Genomic DNA, 18,431 nt, shown 5'->3' on the forward strand with positions numbered 1-18,431 from the left:
AAGGTTTTTTCCTCCTAGGACTTTGTTTATTTTCCCGGCTAAAAAGCCTGGGTTTTTTTCTCCTAGGGGGTTTTTCAACCTGGGGAGGCAGCCTTCTTGGGCTTAACTTAGCACCCTCTTCTATACGTTACATTAGTAATACGCTCGCTTATAATGTTGATTCATAGCCGCAGCAAATTTAGCTGCTTATGATATCGTGTATCTGTCGTTTTTCTGTGCTTTTCACTGGTTCTATTAATGTAAAGCTGCTTTGAAACAATTAACTATTGTAAAAAGCGCTATATAAATAAAATTGAATTGAATTGAATTGAATTGAATTGAATGAAATATAGATTTTTTTAATGAAAAAAATCACTTAAATGATTATCTAAATTTAATTAAAATTGTTTCTCAATATTGATCTAGGTGTTAAGTGTAGAATTCCACCTATTGCTGGTTAGAGATAAACCTAAAGGAATTACCGTTTAAGACAGAAATAGCTTTGACCAGCAGAGGGCCATAGCAAGCCATTCATTTTACTGGATATGGGCAACAGCTCCCATCACTACTTGTTGAAAAATTATTTCAAATAGTATCATTTTTTGCATTTTGAAATTTTGACTGAATGTGTGTGTGTGTACATGTGTGTGTGTGTGTACTTGTGTGCCCATTAGGTCACACCCCTTTATATCTTTTTTCTGCATTTGTGGCCGATTTTATTTGCCAAATTCTATACAAATGGGCTGCGTCTGAAACCGCATACTGTACAGTAGGTACTGAATAAGATGAAGTACCTACTTACTTGCCGTTAAAACAGTAGCTACTGTATAGTATGAATCCTGGTAGTATGAATGGGATTCAGACGTACTACATCCGCCATGTTGCTACATCACGTGACCAAAGTTGTAATCACGTCATGTCATTCCAGCACGAAAACAGCCGCATGCCTCTTCTTCTTCGTTGGATAACTCCTCTCCCTGGGCATCATGGGATAGTGAAGTGTGTCCATCGTATGCACACTGCAAAATCTAACCGAAAGTAGTAGGTCATCCGGGTACGTTTCGCAGACTGTTTTTCGAATACTATGTATTCGGACATACTACTCCCCTTGCCTACTGCTTTTCACGTACTATATAGTATGAAGTAGGCGGTTTTGGACGGAGCAATGCTTTCTGTGGCTATCATAGCTGTGTGTGTTTGTGTTAACATGTGTTTTTTACATTGCAACCAATGGTTGGGTTTGTCCATATTGTCCTAGCATTATTATTATTATTATTATATATGAGTGTATACGTAAGGAATTGACGTTGGGTCGTTGAATTATTCGAAAATAAATCCTACAATATAGTACTATATAGCATTCTGGCATCACGGATTGCATTTGCATTATCTGCAGGAAATGTCAGTTGTTTTCTAAACGTTTTAATTATTTAACATACATCTGTGTTTATTATGATTTTGCTAATGCTGTTGTTTCATAAAAGCAAGGTGCAATTTACAGTATTGCTTACGTAAATATAGTATAGTAATATTAAGTATAACGTGACTGGAAACTGCTTGGCATTAATTTAAACATGCGTTTATTTTCATTAAACAAAGACGATGACATCCTACTCATCCTTCAATGTGAGCAATAATGCAGTCAATACCTGGAATCTATGTTTGTGTGAGTTCTTGTCTTTATCTCTGTGTTTCAAGAAGAGACCAAAAAGACTGAGGCTAAAACTAAGATAAAGTCTTTGTTTTTAATGGATTCCAGACGCAGTCTGACATACACCATCAATATTTCAGTGGTTCTGTTTCAGCACTAGGAAAAAAGAAAACAACAGGAGTTCGCTTATATTGATGCCAGTTATTATTAAAACTTACAGGTTTTATTGTTCACAAAATGTATAATAATACCAATACTATTGCAATGGGCTTTACACATTGTGACTGATCACAAATTAATCTAGAAATTATGTCTTAAAACTTAAGCAGCTATCAAATCAGTTAAGTGTGCTATACATGTAAAAAGGCTATATACAGAATGCATTCCAGGAAATAATAACACACATGTCCACACAAACAGCTATGAACACATCTGTGAATATTTGATCAACTCCCACTTAAGAGTACCCTTTGCTCTGATTATTGATTTTGCATTCTGTAGGTCGAGACCGGATGTGTTCGGCTTTCAGTGTTTTAAGGGAAATTGCTTTCACCAGGAAAATAAAAAAGCAATGAATGCGGCCATGTTTGCAAAGAGCTGCATTGTGCTAAATAAGCAACATGGCAAGATTTAGTATATTTAGTATCACGCCAAAGTACACCAGCAATGAAGAAATGTCATGCACTAGAGTAATGTAATAGTTAATGTATTTGAGGTGTTTGTATGCTCTATATGGACTGTTTGCACTGTCATAATCATGTCGTCTAACTATAATAGTGCAAGGTAATTATAGATCTTTATTTATAGATCTGCAGAACATCATGACCTTCTCTGTATTGTTTTACTAAGCTGTGTTTCCTGTATTTGCATGGAACCAGTGGCTGCTGTACTGACACTACAGTATGGCTGAGCATTCAGTCCAGCTGCAAATATATTAATCCCTGGCATTGTGTTTGCAGGAAATTAAGATTTGTGAGCTTATTTGAGAATGCATGAGAGCCCTAGTTGTGTACAGTCTATTTGATATATAAGACACATGTGTGTTGTTTGTGTGTTTGCGTACTCTAGCACACACAACTATGTGAATTTCTCTCTCTGTAAAAGTGGGTCTGAAAGTAAACCCAGGAGAGTTCATTACTGCGATTCGTCATTTTTTGCCTACTGGTACTGCGCCCCGAATGACGTCATTTGTCACTATTTTTAGCATTTTTGTGATAAGGTAAAGGTGTGTGTGTTTATGCGAGTTTGGAAAAGCCAGACCAGCCGTCAAATGTGGCTGCAACCAGGGTCAAAAATTAGCTTTTTGCCACCATTAATGAATTGTGAAAATGTACTGGCAGCCATTTAATACTTTTGTTATGTGCATCAGCATATATGAGTCAGTCTTTGTCTTTTTCTTTCACAAAAACATAAAATGCATTGTTATGGTATTTTGTTTCCCATGTTTTCATTTTGATGGCAGGGATTTTAAATCTTTATGATGACCCTCAAATATTATGAACCTTTTGTAAGGGACCCCCTTTCTAAATTATATATACACTTTAAAAATTGTTGGTTTATTTTGAACCCATATGGCTAAATATTGGACAGAACACATGCTTGGTTAAAAATTACCCCATGCTGAGTTGAAAATGACCCAAATGTTGGGTTGTTGTTATGAACCATGGGTTAAAACATCTCAGCATCGGATTAATTTTAACCCAATATTTACCCAATGTCCAATATTTACCCAACATGGCTTAGAAAAACAGCAATTTTTTTGTAATTTATATATACTCACCTAAAGGATTATTAGGAACATCTGTTCAATTTCTCATTAATGCAATTATCTAATCAACCAATCATATGGCAGTTGCTTCAATGCATTCAGTGGTGTGGTCCTGGTCAAGACAATCTCCTGAACTCCAAACTTAATGTCAAAATGGGAAAGAAAGGTGATTTAAGCAATTTTGAGCGTGGCATGGTTGTTGGTGCCAGACAGGCTGGTCTGAGTATTTCAAAATCTGCTCAGTTACTGAGATTTTCACGCACTTTTAGGGTTTACAAAGAATGGTGTGAAAAGGGAAAAACATCCAGTATGCGGCAGGCAAAAATGCCTTGTTAATGCTAGAGGTCAGAGGAGAATGGGCCGACTGATTCAAGCTGATAGAAGAGCAACTTTGACTGAAATAACCACTCGTTGCAACCGAGGTATGCAGCAAAGCATTTCTGAAGCCACAACATGCACAACCTTGAGGCGGATGGGCTACAACAGCAGAAGACCCCACCGGGTACCACTCATCTTCACTAAAAATAATAAAAAGAGGCTACAATTTGCACAAGCTCATCAAAATTAGACAGTTGAAGATGGGGGATGTTTTCTTGGCACACTTTAGGCCCCTTATTGCCACTTGGGCATCGTTTAAATGCCACGGCCTACCTGAGCATTGTTTCTGACCATGTCCATCCCTTTATGACCACCATGTACCCATCCTCTGATGGCTACTTCCAGCAGAATAATGCACCATGTCACAAAACTTGAATCATTTCAAATTGGTTTCTTGAATGTGACAATGAGTTCACTGTACTAAAATGGCCCCCAAAGTCACTAGATCTCAACCCCAATAGAGCATCTTTAGAATGTGGTGGAACGGGAGCTTCGTGCATTGGATGTGCATCCCACAAATCTCCATCAACTGCAAGATGCTATCCTATCAATATGGGCCAACATTTCTAAAAAATGCTTTCAGCACCTTGTTGAATCAATGCCACATAGAATTAAGGCAGTTCTGAGGGCAAAAGGGGGTACCATACTAAAACAGAGTATTATTATGGTGTTCCTAATAATCCTTTAGGTGAGTGTATATTATATATATATATATAATTGGCTGGATTTATAAACCTGAAGATATACATTTTTATAGTTCAAATGTATTTGTATTGCAGCAACTTTGACAATTAATCTTGTTTCATAGCAGCTTTACAAAGAATCTTGCCTTATAATACCCATTAAGTGAGATAAATGGGACTGTTATAAGAAAAACACACTAAGGTATAAATAAACACCTTATTGATAAATGTACAATTTTTCCCAGATCCCAGTTTGAAACCCCGAATGTAAAGGGAATATTTCACATATTTGTGCCATTTTTACAGTATGTGGAAAAAATACCTCTGTAATTCCAGCCTAGACACGTTTTTAAAAAAGTTGTTATAATGCACAGATGTTTTGTTTGGTAGATGGTTTTCATGTCTTTGATTTTAAGTGCTATAATTGCTTGAATCAGCATGAGTGAGATTATAGTCTTACAACTAGTTTTTCTTTTCACTTTTTGAACTGGAAATATATCCCTTATATTTACATCAAGACATAATGAACTACATGTTAATCTGTATCTGCCCTCTAAATACATAAGGGGTTGCAAAATTAATTAATCGACTGCTCTTGCACCATAATGGAAAATGTGACGGTACACTGACAGTTGCCGAGAGGAACAGAATTCCCACAGTTTCCTCTATGGTGGTGTCTGGCTTTCAGCCTCTCTCTCAATAAAGTTTGTGTATAGTCTGGATTTGGTCCTTAGAGGCTAGACAAAAGGTCTAGTGCTTAATTGTGTTATGCTATTATATATGCCAACTCAGTGACACTTATCCAGCGCACCTCAGTTGATGTGCTGTGCCATTGAGCTCAGACTAGAACAGCAGTCTACAGCAAAACATGATCAAGTTTGGAGATATAAGGTTGATCTGATTACAAGGGCACTCGAAGAATAAAGCAATGACGTGTGCCTGTTGACAGTGTGATATGAATCAATTAATATGATTTTCCGTTACTTCAGACTCAGATGTTCATATAATTGGTATTTTAAAACAATCATCACTTCTTGCCTTTATTTACTTCATATCATCCTTATTGTTAACTGGAGATGTTGGGAACTGCCCAAACTGCCTTTCATATAATGCAGCCATTGAGATGATGATTATATTAACTAAATAATTTATAGCAAATTATTTTCTATATAATTTAGCTGACCTTAATTTTATGTTGGGACCTTTTTTTTTAGAATTATGAGAATTAGAATCTATTAAATAGAATTGTATTTTTTATTGATTGCACTTTTTTAAATTGAGACTTTTATTTTAATTCTCCGTTGTTTCATTTAAAGGTGCAGTGTGTCATTTTTAGAAGGATCTCTTGACAGAAATGCAAAATAATATACAAAACTATATTATCAGGGGTGTATAATTTTTTTATAATAAACCGTTATGTTTTTATTACCTTAGAATGAGACATTTTTATCTACATACACTGAGGGTGCCTTTACGTGGAAGTCGCCATTTTGTGCCGCCATGTTTCTACATAAGCCCTTTAAGGACAAACTTTTTTTTACTAAGTTGTCTTTGACGATTACATGTTTTTTGGGTGATGGCTACCGTAGCTTTTCTATGCGTTTCAAAAGCGAGGGGTGAGCAGTGGACTGAGCAGTTGGTTGCAATTCGTCACCTCACCACTAGATGCTGCTAAAATGTACATACTGCACTTTTAAAGGTTTTAAAGGCACAATATGTAATTTTCTAGGTTGGAAAACAGTAACAAAGGCCTAACTTGATGACACTGTGGAAATTAATTTGAAGGAACCTCCAATTTTAAAATTGCAAATTTTTTAATACTTTAATGGAATAAATATTGCATATTGTGCCTTTAACATTGGTTGGCATGTAGTAAAAGTGTACAGCTAAAAAACAATATGGACAACATAGCTTAAGTAATTTTCTTTTGGTAAAATTTGACATGTTTATTAAAATGCAGTTTGGAGACTTGCGGGTCTCGGATGAAATATATTCAGCAATCTCCATTTGCTCTTCATCTACAGTGTAAAAAAATCTTTGCTGCCTTACATTTTTTGTTTAATCAACTAAGATTTACAAGTCATTTTAACTTCATATTATTTATCTTGACAAAAGATGAATTGCTGCAGTTATAAAAAGAAGTTGATTTATTTCAAATATTTTATAAATTATAACAACTCATCTCTAGTCGAGATAAATAATAGTAAGTTAAAATGACTTGTAAATCTGAGTTGATTAAACAAAAAATTGAATTCAGCAAAGCATTTTTTACAGTGTAATGTCATTGCTGTCTTGAAGAAACAGTAGAGATATTAGGGTTCTGGTTTATGATTTGTTTTCTCTCATATTGGAAGGGCTATTGCATGTTTTATTTCTTGACTCTATGTAATGTAAAATATTGCATCTTGTTGAACTAAAATACTTTTTTTACATTCTTTTGCCATTATTGTGCTTGGATTTCTACCCAGGCATGATTATATCCTTTTGTTGATATTTCAAAATGAATGGTTGTTACTCATGTTACGTGGGTTTATGTTAAAAGCAAACCAGAACAATTTAGGTCAGAAAATTAGTTTAGCTATCCATTTCTTCATTCTCTTGGATTCAATATGGTCCCTGCATCTTCATATGCCACCCTTGTAGGCTTTTGTGAATGATGTCATTGTTCTCCTAGCAACTGCTTAGCAACCAGTGTTGGAATGAGCCCAAAGCTGGAATCCCTTTAATGTGAGTGGGTTTCCGAATTCACCCCATTCAGGATTCCAATGACGTTGTCGTGTATTTTCCCTGTAATAGGGTCATGAAAAAATATAGTTTTTATAATTATTTGATAAATGTAAACAATGTGCACTGGCGAATCATTTACAAAAACACATTAAAATGACACAGATCAAATTTGATTTCTTAAGTTAATGTTACTTAGTATAATTTCTTTACCCATTGTATTTACCACTGTGTCAAACATGCAGTTTTAGTGCTTTCTGTACATGACTGTATGTTACCATGCTCATACGATACACTTACATTTTTTCCTGTGTCTCCATGGAACTGTGTGTGTGTGCGTGTGTGTGTGTGTGTGTGTGTGTGTGTGTATTAACACGCTCTATGTGGTATTGGTGTCTTCTAGGCTCATGTGGTTCAGCGCTGGCTTGTGCATCAGGACAGTAGTTTGAGTGCAGAGGGTTCGCTGGAGGCTTACGGTGGAAAATGGCTCTTTGATGGAAGAGTAAATATCTTAGTTCTCTTTGCTGTGTTGCCTCTCGACACGTTAATTCTGTTTTTCGCCAGTTGTGTGTGTTAATGTGGATTTTTATTCATTTTTCTTTGTAAACCTCTTGTGTTTGTTGTACAACTGGTGGCAGATCTTGTGTTTGAATGTTGTGATGTGGCTAAATTACTTTAGTTAGCTCTTCCGATGTTTCTCTAGTGTTTTTTCACATTTCATTCCAAATGCATCGTTTTGTGTTGTGTATGTTATCCATGTGTATGTTATCGTCCAAACACAAGATTTTGTGTGTTTTATCTGTTCAGAATGTATGTTTTTTTGAAGAATTTTTAAGGGACTTTCCCCCAGCTGTGACCTCTAATTGTTAAAGTCTATAAGAATATTAAAAATACATCTTCTTCAGCCACTATCGACATATTTACTACTGAGATGATAATGGGGTACTATTTATCTGAAATTAGATTTGAGCAACATACACATACATTGTACAAATGTTGGGTTCTTGCTGCAATTAGATGCTTTTCTGAGCTTCAAAAAGTCAATTAGAAAGCATCTAATCAGAAGTCATCCATATATAATGTCATATATTAGTAGCTCAGATGCAACAGCCACTAAATGCCACCTCTGTCAAAAAAGAGATAATGATATTAACTGAATGCTCTCTGCATGTAATATATGAAGAGTTTGGTTCCAAAACGCAATAATTCCATTTTGACAAATTTCGGTAAAAATTTGTTTTCTATACCAAGAAAATGACAAGATGAAAACCACTATTTTCTGCTACAAACTTTTACATAGCATCTTTAGGTTATAATAACATAAAAAATTCAAATACATAATTTGATTTTCAAAGATTTAAAACCTGATTTAAATAAATAAATAAATCCATGACAAGTTTTTTTCAAAATGCTATAAATCTGTTGAATCAATATATAAATGTGCATTCATCTTTGTCATGTTATATTCATTTAGTTGACTAGTGGTATACACTGATTAAAAAAATAAACATTAATGGCATTAATCAAAACACTTACTTTGTCAGAACATTGTCATTGCTGCTGTCATGCTTGGGACGTCGTCGCTGAACTCTTTTTTGATTGTAAAATGTTTTGGTCCTACTTGATTTTCATTGACTTTGCGTAAAATAATGGAAAGTTTTTTATAAGATCAAAGTCAATGTATTAGCCTGACAGAAGCTTGATGCTGTCGTGTGAGAACAAGCAAGAGCCGGCATTTTTCCTTCACCCGAGTGCCTCTCATGTAAATTATTAGATTTTGATGGCTTGCGTTTCTTCCCCGTCACAGAAAACCACCACAGGTTAATCAATGCCATCAAATTATTATTTTGTTTTTGTTTGTTTGTTAAACACGAAGAACAAAGTAGATGGAGAAAACTAGGATTCCGTGTGTATTCCGCGCCGCCATTGTTGGTCACAATGTGTGGAATGGTGTGCTGTGATTTGTTGAGCGGATTTATTGCATTCTACAGAGAAGGAGGACTGACGTTTATTGCGTTTTGGGAAAAAAGGGAGAAAAGATGACAGAATAACACGGTGGATATTGGATTTTGCGTAAAATGAACAATTTACTTTTTAATACTGACCAGTTACAATACTGATTTTGACGGTAACAAAGTTTTTTAAATGCCGTTTATCACGTTTTGGAACCAAACTCTTCATATGTTCTTTAAATTTAGATTTTTCCACTTAGTCCTTTAAGTGCACGAAAAAAGCTTCCCTGCACTTAAAGGGTTTTGCAGCAAAATACAATCAAATTTGTTAAATACCAATGAAATGACTAAAGTGACATTTCAAGCACTAAATAATAACTATTTCATTACCATTAAAGTGCAATTACTGAACCTCAAACCTAAATATAAGAAGAGCCTGTTAAAAACTGGCTAATTTACAAGAAAACATGAATGATGTACTTGGAGGGTTTTGCATCTGAACTTCTATATATGTAATATTATTAAACAACTGCTTGGTTTTTGTTATCATCTGACTGCTAACTCATTGTTTCTAAATATTCACTTAACCTACAGTATAGTCAAATTTTTTGTAAAGATCTTTTTGTAAAGATTTTGGTTTATAATAATCATTTATTCAGTATGTCCTTAGTTTGTAGTATATCCTGTCAGGATTATTTCCAGATTTGCATCAATTTTTCATTAAGATAATGACCCCAAAACACATCTCAAACAATACAGTGACGAATAGCTATAATTACATAAACTCAATATCACAGTACATTTCTGTACCACAGAGTATATAGATACATGTGAGTGAGGGTATGCAGTAAGTGCACTGAGAATTGCTGGAGAATTAGGAAAAACATGCTGAAATAAACTTTTCAAATTAAAATTTTCAAATACATGGCCCATATACAGTAAGTTAGCAGATGTTTGTATGTACTGTATTTGTGCGAAGGTGTGCGCAAGGTATAATGTAGAGAAGAATCTAGCAGAAAGACAAGGAAACAGAGTAAGAGGGTAATACGCATGGTTTGGATGTTCTAAGAATATGTTAGAAATTTTAAAACAAAGATTTCTATCTGTACTGGTTGTAAAACTGTAATTGCCAATGAAAGTCTGTGAGAGAATTTAAGTAATTCAGCATTTGTTTCTAGTCACGTATGATGTGTATAGTGAGGTCCATAAATCCATGACACACAAACACACACACACACACACACAGAGAGAGAGAGTTACTGCACAACCGTGATGACAGATATGTTTCGCCATGCTGTCATTAGGAAACTGAGCAAATGAAGTTTGAAAATGACTTTTTCCTGCTCACTCAGTATTCCATCCACATCTTTCATTTGGGGCATACTGGCCTGTCAATCATCTCACGGCGTAGCAAGCCAGAACAGAGCGGAGACGATCGGAAATTTTTAAGACTGTGAATGATCTGACAAATCAATTGACAAGCTCAATATGACTGTGAACACATCAGAGCGAATTGCATTACTGATACCAATGGAAAGCCACAAAATCACTTATGGACCTTATATACTGGGAAGCACTGTATATGGTACGATGTCAGAAACAAATGACCTTACTGTGACAGTACCCTTACAAAGGTCCTAATATGTACCATTTAGATACAGATATGTATACATTTTGTACCAATATGTACCTCTGATGTACTTATATAAACTAATTAGCTGTACTTTTAAAAGAGAGACTCTTATCTCTCATCCCTTTTAAAAGCCAAATGCGCTGGCGCTGTGTCTAATCCCTATTTAGATGACGGACTTTGTAAACTGAAAAACTAAGCGGAGGAAGAAGACCACCAGTTTACGAATAATGTAAAAAATGTGTTGTTTTCATTTTTATTGATTTTTTTTATTAAAACCTTTAAAAGCCTTTTCTTTTAGTCATAGAAGTACAAATAGCAGGCTTTTAATTTCTGTAAATGTATTGATATCCTACATAATCGTTGTAATCTCATAAAATAATTTACAAATATGCAAGAAAAGGGTTGTACTTTAAAATAACAAACAAGAGAAAAAGAATTTGCAAACGTGCGGAGAGCCGAAGCGTTTCAGCACTCAGACAGCGCCTTGAGATTTTTTAAAAGCATTACTTAAAATGTTTCTCATCATATCCACAGGTACAGAGTCATCATATGCAATCAATCTGTAGGTTAGCATTTTAAAAAAACATTTAAAAATAGATGCATTTGTTTAAAGCAAAACATTCAATTACTTAGCAGGCTACAGGTGAAGCAGCTCTTTGCGCCTTCTAACGTCTCATAATCGGAGACTCAAGAGACTCAATAATAATCAATAACATTTTAATCCTTTGATTTTTTTATATTTTAAAATGTTTATGTCCTGCTGCGCATCCATGTGATAAGCAAACTCGTGTTGTTGTCCCGTTTATTGGCGCATATTACTAACGTGCTTTAAATAACAAAAAACATGTTGCGCCGTTGAATTTAGATCAGGTTTTAGTTGGTCAATGGCGTAGTCTATTTTTGTTGCCTCAAAATAGCAACGCGCCAACAATGCGCCTGAACCTACCTCATTTTCACACCAGAACGCCGGCGTAGTCTATTTTTGTTGCCTCAAAATAGCAACGCGCCAACAATGCGCCTGAACCTACCTCATTTTCACACCAGAACGCCCATGGGTGCAAAATTAGGTGCAAATGCTTTTGCTATATAAACAACGTGGCATGAAAATGATAATTGCGCCGGGTTGAAACTAGCAAAAGACACTTGCGTCGCGCATTGCGCCGGGTGTATGATAGAGCCCATAGATTTAGATAACCTTTTATCTATTACAGAGGAAAAAATGAGATGTAGTTCAGTTTTTGTAGATTTAGGCTACTATTTATAAGTAAAAGGATAGTTAGGGGTCAAGCCCAGAATGGGCGAGACCCCTATTGGGATTGTTAGTTTTCTTATTATTATTATTAGGGGTCAAGCCCAGAATGGGCGAGACCCCTATTGGGATTGTTAGTTTTCTTATTATTATTATTATTATTATTATTATCTATTATTCTTCTTCTTCCGCCATTGCGTCTATGGCAGCCCATAGAACCGTACGTAGGAAAGTTATGAAATTTGGCACACTCATAGAGGACATTCCAAATAGTCACCACACCAAATTTGGAGTGTCTATGTCAAACCCAATAGCGCCACCAACAGTCCAAATTTTCACTTACATTTTTGGTTATAACTGCTGACCCGTACGTCATAGAAACGCAATTCTTGTTTCTTCTGATTCCTTGGCTCATGCCGATTCGATTGCACCATATGACGTCATTTCCGTTATGCTAATTATTTCGATATTTTGAATTGTTTGTAAAACCTACTTTTTCGAACTCGTCCTAGAGCTTTTGTCCAATTTGCATAAAGAATGGGTGTGTAGCATCTATAGACACTCGTGGCAAAAAGTTATGGAATTGGTGTTGATTCACCAATCCGTTACCGTATAACGCGTCAATGAATTTTACGTAGAGCGCGAAAAAACGGATTTGAGGCTGTATCTTCACCAAAGTTAAGCGTATTCATACGAAACTTGGTAGTTTTGATGGCAGTTACGACCTGATGGTCCATGCCCAGTTTCGTCACAGCGCCACCTAGTGTTCACGAGATTTGAAAAATGGCTATTTTTGCTTATAACTACTGCAAACTTGAGTCTAAAATTATAAAAGTGCTATTGTTAGATTCCTTGAGGCATGCCGAGTCAAACGATACCAAAAGGTTTTCGGTCGGCCATTTTGGGGGTCGGCCATTTTGAATTTTAACTTTTTTTGTAGGAAAGTTATGAAATTTGGCACACTCAAAGAAGACATTCCAAATAGTCCCCACACCGAATTTGGAGTGTCTATGTAAAACCCGATAGCGCCACCAACAGTCCAAATTTTCACTTACATTTTTGGTTATAACTGCTGACCCGTACGTCATAGAAACGCAATTCTTGTTTCTTCTGATTCCTTGGCTCATGCCGATTCGATTGCACAATATGACATCATTTCCGTCATGCTAATTATTTCGATATTTTGAATTGTTCGTAAAACCTACTTTTTCGAACTCGTCCTAGAGCTTTTGTCCAATTTGCGTAAAGAATGGGTGTGTAGCATCTAGAGACACTCATGGCAAAAAGTTATGGAATTTGTGTCGATTCGCCAATCCGTTTCCGTACACCGCGTCAACAAATTTTACGCAGAGTGGGAACAAACGGATTTGAGGCAGTATCTTCGCCAAAGTTAAACATATTCACATGAGATTTGGTAGTTTTGATGGCAGTCATGACCTGAGGGTGCGTGCACAGTTTCAGTACAGCGCCACCTAGTTTGAGCATGTTGATGAGCATGCCGCAATGGATTTGCGGCTATATCTTCGCAAAAGTTTTGCACATTGGCAGTGGTTCAGTGGTTCAGGGGTTAGCGGTGGTTGTCTACAAATCGGAAGGTTGGTGGTTCAAACCACAGCTCCATCTGACCAAGTGTCAAAATGTCCATGAGTTATGTGTCATAACAGTCATTGAAAAGTGATTTTTTTTAACTACTGCAAAATTTAGTCTAAATTCATGAAAGTGCTATTGTTAGATTCCTTGAGGCATGCCGAGCCAAACGATATCAAAACGTTTTCTGTCTGCCATTTTCAATAACAAAGCATACCAACTTTTTCAAAACTCTTCCTACAGCTTTCGTTTGATTGGCTTGGATTTGGTACACACAATCTAGACTCTAGAGAAAACGTTTTTGTCAGTTGTTGTATAGCACATCAACAAATATAATGGCGAGCACGAAAATGGATTTGAGGCTATATCTTCGCAAAGGTTTTGCACATTAATGTGTGTAGTGGCAGTGGTTCAGTGGTTAGTTTAGGTTGTCCACAAATCGGAAGGTTGGTGGTTCAAACCCCAGCTCCACCTGACCAAGTGATGAGGTGTCCATGAGTGAGACATCTAAGCCCAAATGCTCCCGATGAGCTGTATGGCTCTTGTGTGGCTGACACTGTATCGATAGGTGAATGTTTCACAACTTGAAAATGCCATGAACTGAGGGTGTATGGAATGTTTTGTTACAGCACCACCTAGTTCATCAGTGACATTTTTTGAAAGCCCTTGTAAACTTTTCAGTGCCCCAACTGGTTAAGAGTTTTGAGGCTTTATCTCCAGATCACTTTATCGTATGTACACCAAATTTGGATTTGTCATCACAATCATGACCTGAGGCACCATATTGTTTCGGTGCAGTGCCCCCAGTGGTCAAGTCATTTGAGGCTATATTTCAACATTGCTTAATCATATGTATATCAAAATTTGTGGGTGTCATCACAATCATGACCCAAGGCATCATCTATTGTTTCGGTGCAGTGCCACCTAGTGGTCAAGTCATTTGAGGCCATATCTCCACATTGCTTAATCATATGTACACCAAATTTGGTGGGTGTCATCACAATCATGACCTGATGCACCATCTATTGTATCGGTGCAGTGCCTCCTAGTGGTCAAGTCATTTGAGGCTATATATCAACATTACTTAATTGTATGTATATCAAATTTGGTGGGTGTCATCACAATCATGACCTGAGGCACCATCTGTTGTTTCGGGGCAGTGCCCCCTCGTGGTCAAGTCATTTGAGGCTACATCTCAACATTGCTTAATCGTATGTATATCAAATTTGGTGGATGTCATCACAATCATGACCTGAGGAACCATCTATTGTTTCAATGCAGTGCGCCCTCGTGGTCAAGTCATTTGAGGCTATATCTCCACATTGCTTAATCGTATGTACACCAAATTTGGTGGGTGTCTTCACAATCGTGACCTGAGGCACCATCTATTGTTTTAGTGCAGTGCCCCCTAGTGGTCAAGTCATTTGAGGCTATATCTCAACATTGCTTAATCATATGTATATTAAATTTGGTGGGTGTCATCACAAACATGACCTGAGGCAAAACCCATTGTTTCTACAAAGCACTCAAGATTTGAAAAATTGCTATATTTGCCTTAATCTACTGAAAACTTCTTAAATCTTAAATCATGACGGTCATCAACCAATACTTCATTCTGTGCCCTTTTCGGCTTGACCCCGGCATCGCTGCTTGCAGCTATATTTATTATTATTATTATCTATTATTCTTCTTCTTCCGCCATTGCGTCTATGGAAGCCCATAGAACCGTACGTAGGAAAGTTATGAAATTTGGCACACTCATAGAGGACATTCCAAATAGTCAGCACACCAAATTTGGAGTGTCTATGTCAAACCCAATAGCGCCACCAACAGTCCAAATTTTCACTTACATTTTTGGTTATAACTGCTGACCCGTAAGTCCTAGAAACACAATTTGTTTCTTCTGATTCCTTGGCTCATGCTGATTCGACTGCACCATATGACGTCATTTCCGTTATGCTAATTATTTCGATATTTTGAATTGTTTGTAAAACCTACTTTTTCGAACTCGTCCTAGAGCTTTTGTCCAATTTGCTTAAAGAATGGGTGTGTAGCATCTATAGACACTCATGGCAAAAAGTTATGGAATTCGTGTTAATTCACCAATCCGTTACCGTATAACGCGTCAATGAATTTTACGTAGAGCGTGAAAAAACGGATTTGAGGCTGTATCTTCACCAAAGTTAATCGTATACATACGAAACTTGTTAGTTTTGATGGCAGTCACGACCTGAGGGTCCATGCCCAGTTTCGTCACAGCGCCACCTAGTGTTCACAAGATTTGAAAAATGGCTATTTTTGGTTATAACTGCTGACCCGTACGTCATAGAAACGCAATTCTTGTTTCTTCTGATTCCTTGGCTCATGGTGATTCGACTGCACCATATGACGTCATTTCCGTTATGCTAATTATTTCGATATTTTGAATTGTTTGTAAAACCTACTTTTTCGAACTCGTCCTAGAGCTTTTGTCCAATTTGCTTAAAGAATGGGTGTGTAGCATCTATAGACACTCATGGCAAAAAGTTATGGAATTCATGTTAATTCACCAATCCGTTACCGTATAACGCGTCAATGAATTTTACGTAGAGCGTGAAAAAACGGATTTGAGGCTGTATCTTCACCAAAGTTAAGCGTATTCATACGAAACTTGGTAGTTTTGATGGCAGTCACGACCTGAGGGTCCATGCCCAGTTTCGTCACAGCGCCACCTAGTGTTCACGAGATTTGAAAAATGGCTATTTTTGCTTATAACTACTGCAAACTTGAGTCTAAAATTATAAAAGTGCTATTGTTAGATTCCTTGAGGCATGCCGAGTCAAACGATACCAAAAGGTTTTCTGTCGACCATTTTGGGGGTCGGCCATTTTGAATTTTAACTTTTTTTGTAGGAAAGTTATGAAATTTGGCACACTCAAAGAGGACATTCCAAATAGTCCCCACACCGAATTTGGAGTGTCTATGTCAAACCGATAGCGCCACCAACAGTCCAAATTTTCACTTACATTTTTGGTTATAACTGCTGACCTGTACGTCATAGAAACGCAATTCTTGTTTCTTCTGATTCCTTGGCTCATGCCAATTCGATTGCACCATATGACATCATTTCCGTCATGCTAATTATTTCGATATTTTGAATTGTTTGTAAAACCTACTTTTTCGAACTCGTCCTAGAGCTTTTGTCCAATTTGCGTAAAGAATGGGTGTGTAGCATCTAGAGACACTCATGGCAAAAAGTTATGGAATTCGTGTCGATTCGCCAATCCGTTTCCGTACGCCACGTCAACGAATTTTACGCAGATTGGGAACAAACGGATTTGAGGCAGTATCTTCGCCAAAGTTAAACATATTCATATGAGATTTGGTAGTTTTGATGGCAGTCATGACCTGAGGGTGCGTGCACAGTTTCGGTACAGCGCCACCTAGTTAGAGCATGTTGATGAGCATGCCGCAATGGATTTGCGGCTATATCTTTGCAAAAGTTCTACACATTGGCAGTGGTTCAGTGGTTCAGGGGTTAGTGGTAGTTGTCTACAAATCGGAAGGTTGGTGGTTCAAACCCCAGCTCCACCTGACCAAGTGGCAAGATGTCCATGAGTTATATGTCATAACAGTCATTGAAAAGTGATTTTTTTTTTTGCTTATAACTACTGCAAAATTGAGTCTAAATTCATGAAAGTGCTATTGTTAGATTCCTTGAGGCATGCCGAGTCAAATGATATCAAAACATTTTCTGTCTGCCATTTTCAATAACAAAGCATACCAACTTTTTCAAAACTCCTCCTACAGCGTTCGTTTGATTGGCTTGGATTTGGTACACACAATCTAGACTCTAGAGAAAAAGTTTTTGTCAGTTGTTGTATAGCACATCAACAAATATAATGGCGAGCACGAAAATGGATTTGAGGCTATATCTTCGCAAAGGTTTTGCACATTGATGTGTGTATTGGCAGTGGTTCAGTGGTTAGTGTAGGTTGTCCACAAATCGGATGGTTGGTGGTTCAAACCCCAGCTCCACCTGACCAAGTGATGACGTGTCCATGAGTGAGACATCTAAGCCCAAATGCTCCCGATGAGCTGGATGGCTCTTGAGTGGCTCACACTGTATGAATAGGTTAATGTTTCACAACTTGTAAATGTCATGAATTGAGGGTGTATGGGATGTTTTGTTACAGCACCACCTAGTTCATCAGTGACATTTTTTGAAAGCCCTTGTAAACTTTTCAGTGCCCCTACTGGTTAAGAGTTTTGAGGCTTTATCTCCAGATCACTTTATCGTATGTACACCAAATTTGGATTTGTCATCACAATCATGACCTGAGGCACCATATTGTTTCGGTGCAGTGCCCCCAGTGGTCAAGTCATTTGAGGCTATATTTCAACATTGCTTAATCATATGTATATCAAATTTTGTGGGTGTCATCACAATCATGACCCAAGGCATCATCTATTGTTTCGGTGCAGTGCCACCTAGTGGTCAAGTCATTTGAGGCCATATCTCCACATTGCTTAATCATATGTACACCAAATTTGGTGGGTGTCATCACAATCATGACCTGATGCACCATCTATTGTATCGGTGCAGTGCCTCCTAGTGGTCACGTCATTTGAGGCTATATATCAACATTGCTTAATTGTATGTATATCAAATTTGGTGGGTGTCATCACAATCACGACCTGAGGCACCATCTGTTGTTTCGGGGCAGTGCCCCCTCGTGGTCAAGTCATTTGAGGCTATATCTCAACATTGCTTAATCGTATGTATATCAAATTTGGTGGATGTCATCACAATCATGACCTGAGGAACCATCTATTGTTTCGATGCAG

At 37.1% G+C, this 18,431-nt stretch overlaps 1 protein-coding gene across 5 annotated transcripts in view; it reads left to right on the plus strand.

Moving 5' to 3' along the window:
• The window catches only part of ank1b (ankyrin 1, erythrocytic b), a 95,589-nt gene that overhangs the window by 27,264 nt on the left and 49,894 nt on the right, over positions 1 to 18,431 (plus strand). For 4 of the 5 annotated variants that reach the window (XM_073871303.1, XM_073871299.1, XM_073871300.1 and 1 more), the window contains exon 2: positions 7,587 to 7,685. The exons of the other annotated variant lie outside the window; for it this stretch is intronic. In XM_073871303.1, coding sequence (XP_073727404.1) covers positions 7,587 to 7,685 — 99 coding nt within the window. The remainder of the gene's footprint in view (positions 1 to 7,586; positions 7,686 to 18,431) is intronic. 5 annotated transcript variants of the gene reach the window in all.

This window comes from Misgurnus anguillicaudatus, chromosome 9 (assembly GCF_027580225.2).
Source record: "Misgurnus anguillicaudatus chromosome 9, ASM2758022v2, whole genome shotgun sequence".
Classification (NCBI taxonomy): Eukaryota; Metazoa; Chordata; class Actinopteri; order Cypriniformes; family Cobitidae; genus Misgurnus; species Misgurnus anguillicaudatus.